This window comes from Aphidius gifuensis, linkage group LG1, assembly GCF_014905175.1.
Source record: "Aphidius gifuensis isolate YNYX2018 linkage group LG1, ASM1490517v1, whole genome shotgun sequence".
In the NCBI taxonomy this organism is placed as follows: Eukaryota; Metazoa; Arthropoda; class Insecta; order Hymenoptera; family Braconidae; genus Aphidius; species Aphidius gifuensis.
In genome coordinates this window covers 14,901,287-14,911,656 of record NC_057788.1, presented here as the reverse complement: position 1 = coordinate 14,911,656, position 10,370 = coordinate 14,901,287, and the positions used below count along the sequence as shown (strand labels likewise).

The following is a 10,370-nucleotide window of genomic DNA, read 5'->3' as shown; positions in this document are numbered from 1 at the left end:
TAACAAAAAAAATGGTTTTTTCATGTTGTTTTTTTTTATTGTATAAACAAAATATTTTAGGTCTGACAATTATTATTCAACTCAAAAATTCGTCTTTTTTTCCTCTACAGACTGATAGTTTATGGAAATTCTCAAACTTTTAGTTTTATATGAAAGTTTAAGTTGAACACAAAAAAAAAAACAAAATCTCTCTATCCTCACCGTGTTTAACTTCGAAAAAAATAGAAACTACAATAATTTATTATAAATAAACAAAGTTATCTAGGACCTTTTTGTATATATAGAATCGTTTATCAATTATATTGGTCTCTAACTATTTTGAATTTACTCGGATAACACATTAAGTATTTTGCTCTATAAATGCTCTAAAATAACTAATTGTTTGTTTATGTCAAAATAATATAAGCACAGGTAGGCTATATCCATGTATGTATACTGTGTATTTGCCGAAATAACATGATAGCCGGTGTCAGGGTTGCCAGACAGTCTAAAAGAGAAGTCTGGAGGGGGCTGAGCAAAAGTCTGGATTTATCTGGATGGCTTAGAAAAAATTAAAAACCCTAGCATTTTATTAAATTTTTTATTTTGTAAAACACGGAATTATATTAAGGTACAACCAGGGAAAATTAAAAATAATGACGATTTCACGAATTTTATAGAGTAGATAATTGAAATAACGATACACCTTTTTCTTTAATCAGATTTTTTGTTATAAGATGTTTTTTTGATTAATTAACTGTTAAAGATGGTCCTTTTTTTCGAGGTTAAACATAGGCTCTTATGGAAAACGATGTTCGGTTTTACATAATACCCCATCGAAATACTTGAAAAAATAATGCCATATTCACCAAAAACTAAAGAATAAAACTAGAAAAAAAGACGAAAAAACTTCACCTAAATTTAATATCGGCTATAATACTCAATTTTAATTAATAGAGGATAATAAATTTTTGTCTTTGCTAAATACATGAGTGGGAGTGAGAAACAGTATTCCTTTTCTAATCTCTCGTTCTTGTCGCACTCATGAATCTATAGTGTTTTCAACAAACATCCGCCAGATGTCTCGAATTTTGCCCTAGTTGTACCTTAATATTGCTACTTAATATTTAATATAAGTATATAGTCCACATGGTAAAGTAGATAAGGTTAATAAAAAAGAATCATACATATTATAGCTATCCTAGATAAGAAATTTAAATGAATATATATTATAAAATTTCAATTCAAAATCAACCTTTGAAATTTTTAGATACCATATGAATAATAAAATATATGGTTTTCGACAAAAATTTCTGGTCATTTAATATCCCGCTACAAACATGGAAACCATAATAATGATTGTGATTGGTCCAAATTAATTTGTAGGTAATTTTTAGTTGTTAACTTTTATCGGTATCTGTAAAAGTTTAGCGAAAGATTAAAATATAAATAAATAAAATGAAAAATCTAAAAAATCTGGAAAAAAATGATACAGAATCTGGATTCTGGACAGCCACTAAAATGTCTGGAAGAATCCAGACAATTCTGGACGTCTGGCAACCCTGCCCGGTGTTGCCACTCAAGAAGAGTTTATTCCTGAAATATTTTTGCCGGTATTGCAGAGCGAAAAAAAAGAGTCTTTATGACGTGCGGTATACCAATAAGATAATAATAATAGTATTCAATAGAATTTTCTTCGAAAAACATACAGTCTTTACCGGTAAAACAGGACAACCTGTCTTTGACCTTAAAGTACAACCAGGGAAAATTAAATATAATGTCGATTTTACGAATTTTATAACTAGATAATTGAAATAACGATACTATGTTTTCGAGGTTAAACATAGGCTTTTATGGAAGATCATGTTTGAGTGCAACTTACATCCCAACGAAATAGTTTAAAAAATAGTGTCATATTTATCTAAAGCTAACAGATAATACTTGAAAATTACGAACAAACATCACCGAAATTGAATCTAGATTCCTATAATTAATTTAGATTAATAGAGGATAATAAATTGTTGACTTTGTTTAAATACTTGAATGGAAGTGAGAAACGATATTCTCTCTCTAATATCTTGTTCTTTTCGCACTCATGAATAATATATAATGTTTATAGCAAACACCCGTCAGTTATCTTTAATTTTGCCCTGATTATACCTTAAAAAATTGATGTAGCCAAAAAAATTATTTGTTAAGGCCACTAGCATAGTTTTTATACCAAGTTCTATGCCATAGCACTATGAAAGAAAAAGTTCACGTATAACGGCTATAGGGTGGCGTTTTAATCGTTTTTTGAAATTTTTTCAGCTTTACCAACTTCCTTACAAACACATAAAAAATAAATAAAAATATAACCTCTCTTATTTGTTGACAATTCGATATTTTGATAGTCAATCTGTACATATATGTACCCTATACAGTGTTGGGTAGGTATGATACCGGTGTATCATACAGCAGTATCATACACTGTATCATACAGTATGATACATCTCCATTATCATACGTCATGTATCATACATTAAGAGCGCCTCTACATTTCACTTTTTAAACTATTTTACTGACGCCATTTTGCCTATCCGCCATTATACACATATTTGGCGCCCAAAAACAATATGTCAACATCCAACATAATATGGAATCTCAAGAGTTTATTAATATTCATTAATAAATCAACTAACGAAAAATGATTGTGTGTATTTTATTTGAATAATCTCAAAAATTACAATAAAAAAATGAGATAATAGACATGATATGTGGGCAAGGAGGGTTTTGACAAGTTCTAAGGAACATCATGAAATGCCAAGAAAAAAGATAGTTTCATTAGCTTGCAACAAAAAAATAATAAATACAGTAATTATGAGATTATAATCACACAGATAATTTAACATCACTCAATATCACAAATATATTTTCCCTGTTGTTCTTCATGAGAAACGTATTATATGAATCTGGGAGACCTATTTGCCAAGTTGACCTCTTTCATCATAATAGCATACTTGAATATATTCCAGGCGAACTCATGAGCCAATTTTTCAAAGAAGTCATAATATTAACTGTTAAATTATTTTCTCGTATAATGCTTTAATTCTAATAAAATTTTTTATACACGTTGATGAATTTATTTATTATTTATCGTGTAATAAAAAAAAAAGTTTGACAGCTTTGTACAGTAGTGTGAGTGAGAGTTTAATAAATCATTTAGTTCATTTTATAAAAAAAGAGGGCACTTTCAACTATCATACGCTTCATGTAGTATGATACGTATGATACGTATCATACGTATGATTGTATGATACCCCGAAAATCGTCGAATTACCCATCACTGACCCTATATGTGTAAATTATAAACAAACAAATTTATTAACAACACTAACATGATTGTTGTATTTTTTTAATGTTGGCTGTATCGAAAAAAACTATTGTGAAGTTAGCAGTTCTATTCTGAAAAAATGCTGCACCCATATTCACAGGGCAAATTTGTTCTCATTGGGGCTTTTTTTTGCGACTGATAGTACGCTAGTAAACTTGATGGAATGAGGATGTTATGAAATTTTGAGATCAGATGAATGAAATATTAACGAATTTTAATGTGCCCTTAGAATTATAGGTAATAGTATTCGTTTTTTTTATATTAATTATTAAAGTAAGCCTGTTTTAGAGAGGTTATACATGGCTCTTATGAGAGCAAGTGTTACTAAATAATTTGGAACATAAACAAATGTGGTTAAACGGAGTTACAGATTTCCTAAAAACTACTGAATTATAAAAAAAAATATCAAGTTTTTTTAATACCAATATTATTGTGGCAAATAGTATTAGATTCTCTGTAATTATAAAAACTATCCACAAAAAAATGGAATTTTATCAGGTTTTTCACTGTTTATCACCATCAGTCTGACAACATAATGAACACAATTCAGTGTTTTTTAGAGAATTTTTATTTCCTATTGTTTTCGCTTTTCTTCTGGACCCCCTTCCCCTTCCTTTAATATATTAGGAAAAAAACAATAAATATGGGAAAATATCAGTAAATCTAAAGAAAAAATTACTGAATATAAAGAAAAAACCGATGAATATGGGAAAATATCAGAGAAATATCAGGGAAAACTTACTGAATATAAAGAAAAATACCTGTGTTCGATGGGTCGTCTCGGCTCAGTTCCGTCTTACTTATGGCGCTTTTGTCGTACGGTCAATTAGAGAACTACGGGTAATGGAAAGAACTGATTAGCGCAATACTTTTAGTTCTCCAATTGACCGTCCAATTAAAGCGCCTCAAGTGAGACGGAACTGCACCCGTATTCACGGGGCGAAATTGTTCTCATTAGGGCCTTTTTTTTCCGCTGATGGCGCCTGACAAAGTTTTTTTTATATAGATTTCACATAGAAAAGCTTCACAAACGCCACCATCGGAAAAAAAATGGCCTAATGAGAACATCCTCTGAATACGGGTGCTGAGCCGAGACGACCCATCGAACACAGCTCATATATTTTATAGATACCCATTTTCATAATGGGTCGTTCTGAATCTAAGGTTTGGAACCATTTTAACATTTTAGTGTTGTTAAAAATCCTGACTGAAAATACAGGACAAAAAGTTGTGAATATTGTGGCAATAAATATGTTTAAAATGCTGGTAAAATCAGAAGCACAAGAATGCCACAATTATGAGGATAAAATTCAAACGAATCCAATGTCAAAAAAAAGACTTATTAGTTTTTAATCAGTTAATAATACAACAATATAAAAAACGTTGAAATATGTTATATTTTAAAATTTATATGATTCTACTTGTTACAATATTATTGTATAATATTAAAAATATTATTAGTCGTAATTTTTTTCCATTCATTGTTACTAATAAATATAATATGGAATCTACAAGTCTTGTTATTATCGTTAATATTATTATTTCCAATCGTTATTATTTTTCATATTTATTTTTATTTTCAATATGTATTAAAAAATTTTTTTTTTTTAACTTGAGTTTTCTATTGGTTATGAATATTGAATTTTTTTTGTTTATAGCAATTTATTTATTTATATTAATGTATTGTTTTTATTATTAATAATTATATCAAACATTGAAATAAGTCTCTGATTTTGGATCTATCATGAAGCTTCAAATCTTGCGCATGCGCGCCGATGCCCCGCCCCCGTTTGGTTTTAAATCAGTTATTAACCGTCAAAAAAAATAAATAACTGATTAATTAACAGTTCTAAATCACAGGGCAAATTTTATATAATTTTTGGCAGCAGTCCAATTCACAGGGCTTACAATTTAGGGCTTTTTTCCTCCACTCGCGGCGCTTGGGGAGCTTTTGTATGTAAAATCTATATAAAAAAAAATTTACAAGCGCGATCAGCGACAAAAAAACGCTCTAAATTGTAAAAAATTTGCCCTGTAAATCGGACTGCAGCATAACATAGTCTCTGACCTAGTCTGTAGTCTTCTTGGCTATAGCACAGAACTTGGCCAAAAAACTGCTAGTCAGAATACCACAGTATATCGCTAACTTAGTGCAACAAGACCGTGATTTAGTAAACATAGGAGTTCACCCACTGAAATATAATAAAACTGAAAGGTGAACTTCTATGCTTACCCAATGCACGGACGTGTTGCCAGCAGTCCAATTCACAGGGCAAATTTTTTACAATTTAGGGCTTTTTTTTGCCGGTATTGGCGCTTGTAAAATTTTTTTTATATAGATTTCACATACAAAAGCTCCATAAGCGCCGCTAGTGGAAGAAAAGAGCCTTAAATTGTAATGCCCTGTGAATTGGACTGCAGAGATAAGGTGCTTTCTTTTGTGTATTTATTTTTTTTCACGATAATGCGCATGAACATGCACATGCGCATATTATGCAAACATAAGAAGAGAACAGTGGCGTCGAACAAATAATTCTTAAAAAATAAAAATTGAAATATGACTGATCCAGCCCCTTATGTCCTACGCTGTTGCAAAGTGACTTCTTGCTGACTGCGCATTCAACGGCGCATGCGTAAAAATAAACAGGAAAAAAAATAAACACCCAAAAGAAAGCACCTATCGCTTATACGTACGGGTGTATTTTTCTCTTACTGCGCACATCAAATATTGTACCGTCAGCGTATGTACAAAGTAATACCCCACTACTCAAAACTATATAAAAATTACATTATATTCCAGTAAAGCAAAATTTACCAAAGTTAGTTTGGGAGAAGGGGACACGGCATCAAATGTTTTTAAGGAAGAGTACGGGAAAGCTTATTCCCTTGGCTAAAAACTAACTTTGGTAAATCGTATTATAGTTTCAACTCAACTGTAGTTCACGTGACTGTACCGACAAAGACAAGAATGCACTTGTAATCGTACGTACGCAGAAAAAAAATTACAAATCGGCGCGCCCATGCTTAATTTGCCATATTAGGGGTCCGTTCAGAAATTTGATTTTTACGGATCTTCAACATGGCGGTCATCAGTGCCTATCTAAATTGCTGGGCTGAATCACTGCCATCTTGAAGATCCGAAAAAAGAGAGTTTGTGAACGGACCCTAAGTGCTTTCTTTTGGGTTTATTTTTTTTTCTATTTCCTTTTACGCATGCGTAGTTCTCTATAATAATATTCAATTAGTTTGTTCCTGTATTCAGCTACATCATCATGATTAGGTGTGTTCGTTCACTATTCACACCGAGCGTATGCAAGGAAGCGCTAGAGTTTTGCGGTCATTTGAAGAAACTTTAGTAACTAAAATTTACTAAAACATTCGTTATTTTCAGTCATTGTGTTCATTTTGTTAATTTAATAATTTTTTCTCAGACGCAAGAACAAATTACCAATTAATAATAATGAAAGAGAGCGAAAGAACTGGAAAAAACGAATACCAATAAATAAATAGTAAATTTTAGTTACTACAGTTTCTTCAAATGACCGCAAAACGCTAGCGCTTCCTTGCATACGCTCCGTGCATACGCTCGGTGTGAAAAGTGAACGAACACACCTATCAGCACTAGTGATGTGCAAATACCGGTATTTTATTTTTGATACCAAATACGGTACAAAATACGGTATTGATACGGTAATTTACCATATTTACAACTATAGAGATGTTACTCATGGTATTGAAAAATAAAAAATATATGAACATAACTTGATTTTATTGTATAAATAAAAATAAATACATACGAAGTTATAGATGATAAATAAATTCAATAAATAAATTCAGTAAATAAATTATATAGCAAAATTAAAATATAAAAAAAAAAAAATATTTGTCCTTAAAAAAATAAGGTTTTTTCAAATAAAAAAAGTTAGTATTATTGGAAGATAATAATTAATACGGTAATTATTAAATTAATTTTTTGTATATAAAAATTAATTAATACCGTATTAAATACGGTACCGTATCGACTCACATCTCGCTTGTAAACTTTTTATATAGATTTTACATAGAAAAGCTTCACAAGCACCACCATCGGAAAAAAAAGCCCTAATGAGAACATCCTCTGAATACGGGTGCAGTACAGCCCAGTGTTGGGTAGGTAAGATACCTTGGTATCTTACATGTGTAAAATACCATGTAAGATACCGTATCTTACATCATCGTTTTTATACATCGAGGTATCTTACATTGCGTTCCCAGCGCCTCCTACGAATAAAAGTGGAACCTTCGTGCTACAATTTTTTTTTATTCGATAAATACATGTAATTCATTTATTAAATAAATAAAAATTCCAAAAACAAGCAGTAGCTAAGGAAAAGATGTAGCTAAGGAATTAATGTTGCTTCAAAAAGAATTTCTTTGGCAACTGTAATTCCTTAGCTCCATCTTTTCCATAGCTACTATTTTTCCTTGGGATTTTTATTTATTTAAAAAATTAGTTATTTAAAATTAAAGCAACATTAATTCCTTAAAACATATTTTTTTGGCAACAATAATTTCTTAGCTACGTCTTTCCCTTAGCTACTGCTTTTTCTTAGACATTTCCATCTTTTAAAAATAAAATGACATGTATATTATTTATTTAATAAATAGACAATATCCGAGGAAAAGCAGTAGCTAAGGAAAAGATAGAGCTAAAGAATTAATGTTGCCAAAAAATTATGTTTCAAGCAACATTAATTCCTTAAAACTGGTTTTCCTTGATATTATATATATTCATATAACAAATAAATTACATGTACCAATATATATCGAGCAATAAGAACTAATTGTCGAGCCGACAGTCAATAAGAATGTTCAAAATGGCGTCAGAGGTATCTTACAGTTTCTTACAGTATCTTACAGTATCTTACTGTAAATGTATGAAACCTCAAAAATCGACCATCACCCATCACTGGTACAGCCTATCCCCCGCTACAAGAAGTTAACTCTACTGGTCTTCTTGTTTACAAATTTGACATAGCGTGTAACCCCACTTTTCCAAGACCACTTTAATTGCAGTTAATTGTAATTATAAAAAGAAAACACCGATCACATTTAACAACTGCACCATTACTTGACTAATTTTGGTAAACTGCAATTTAGACAATTTTAGGGGTAAGTATTACTTCATTACTAGTTCAAAAAAGTTTGTTATTAAGTAGTATGCTGAGTTTTTTCGTCAAAACGATGTATGATAAACATCGAATTTTATTAATCAGAGAAGAGTTACGTTCTTGATTATTCAGTTTGGTCGTTTTGAATATTTAACATTTATTCTTCTTAGGTGAGCAAATACTTTTGCTCTTAGATGCCAAGTGTTAAAGATGAATCTGAGCCTGATGGCGAAGAAATGTCACATGATAGCAACAACAGTGACCAAAGCTCTGGTTCCTGTGATAGCAGTGCAGATCATAGTGATAGCGATGATTCTTCTGAGATGGATGACGATGAATGTGAAAGGAGGAAAAATGAATGCATAGAAAATCTTCTCGATCTTGAGAGACAATTCTCTCTTTTAAAAGAACAGTAAGCTTTTTAAATTATTCTCTATGACAGCGAATTTGTACCTTTGTAAAGACACTGCAACATTGCAACGTTAACCTATCATATATTGTGAAACATGCATATTCATGTTTTCAGTCTATTTACACATGACTAGTTATGACTTTTTTTTCTACTACACAACAAAAAACACGAGTTATCGTTTTTGATTTATTTTTAGGCTTTATCGAGAACGAATTACTCAAGTTGATACAAAACTGGGTGAAGTAAGAGTTGGAAAATCCGAAGAATATTTGGTACCTTTAGAACGCCTCAAAGAAAACATGAAAACAAAAACTGAAGTTGCTGGTGTGTTGAAGCAATTGCGATTACAAAATATTCAAAATAAGTTTTTGGCTGAAGAGCAGGCAGCATTGCAAAATTTTCAAAGTGAAAAAGAACTCGTTTGGGATGCAATTCACAGTGATCTTCAAGAAAAAATAAGACGATTAGAAGAGGATCGCAATAACGTAGATATTCATGCTGACTTGTGGTTGAATTCTAGTGGCAAAAGAAGAAAAAGCCATAACGAAAAGAAACGGGCTATTCCTGTTGCTGGCCCTTATATTGTCTACATGCTAAACGATGTTGATATTCTCGCAGATTGGGCGCACATTAAAAAAAGTATTGGTAGCAGAAAAGTTGAAATCATATAAGCTGCCAGAATAAGTAAAAATTTACTAAAAAATTGAAAGTGAAAGTGAAAAAGCAAATTTATGGTATATGGATAAAATAACATATTTTATTCATAGTTTCTAAAAGTTGATTATGTTTCTAACTTAGATATTGTTCACGATTATCGATGTTGTATTATAACTAGACCTTAATATTTAAGAATTTTGTAATAAATACCACTTGTGGAGTATTCTTAAAAGATTTCTTCACTTCAATGTAATGGTAGTGGTTACCGGCATCCAGCAATTTGTGGCCCTATTCGTCGGAATTCGCCTTCATATATTTTTTTGTAATATTCATCGATTCCACACTCGATAATTTATTAATACTCAACCTTATGAACACCTGTATTAAGTTTGTTCATTTTCAGTATTTAAACTTTGTCTACGACAAAAAATTACAAAATATAGCCTACACGGATATTTTCTTAATAATGGGACTTGTGACGATCCAGTTTTGTATAGACAGTATTAATCATGAAAGTGTTGACAAGAATTTGTTTGACAAAACTGTTTTAACAGTGATGAAACATATTAATAATATTAATTAATTGATCTTATATTGATTGAACATGAGCTGGATTTTGAAGGAAAACATCATCTTATGTGTAGACTGAGGTCACAAACTCAAAAATAATTTATTGCCAATGTTGAAATGACCTATGCTTTTTTAGTTAACTAAGTTGTATATTCATACTATTAAAGAGAATTTTGAGGAAAAAATATTTTTGTTTTTAACATTTCACAAGACTTGGAATACCGAACCC

General features: G+C 30.8%; 1 protein-coding gene across 1 annotated transcript; it reads left to right on the top strand.

Moving 5' to 3' along the window:
- Positions 1-8,301: 8,301 nt before the first annotated feature.
- On the top strand, positions 8,302-9,796 carry LOC122849194 (breast cancer metastasis-suppressor 1-like protein). Its single transcript, XM_044147817.1, has 3 exons — positions 8,302-8,503; positions 8,673-8,914; positions 9,111-9,796. The coding sequence occupies exons 2-3, from the start codon at positions 8,697-8,699 to the stop codon at positions 9,583-9,585; spliced, it is 693 nt and encodes a 230-aa protein (XP_044003752.1). The 5' UTR covers positions 8,302-8,503; positions 8,673-8,696; the 3' UTR covers positions 9,586-9,796.
- The last annotated feature ends 574 nt before the right edge of the window (positions 9,797-10,370 follow it).

Coding starts and splice junctions, on each gene's coding strand:
- LOC122849194 (XM_044147817.1), top strand. CDS start 8,697: ATGCCAAGTGTTAAAGATGAATCTGAGCCTGATGGCGAAGAAATGTCA. Junction 8,915..9,110: donor TTCTCTCTTTTAAAAGAACA/GTAAGCTTTTTA, acceptor ATTTATTTTTAG/GCTTTATCGAGAACGAATTA.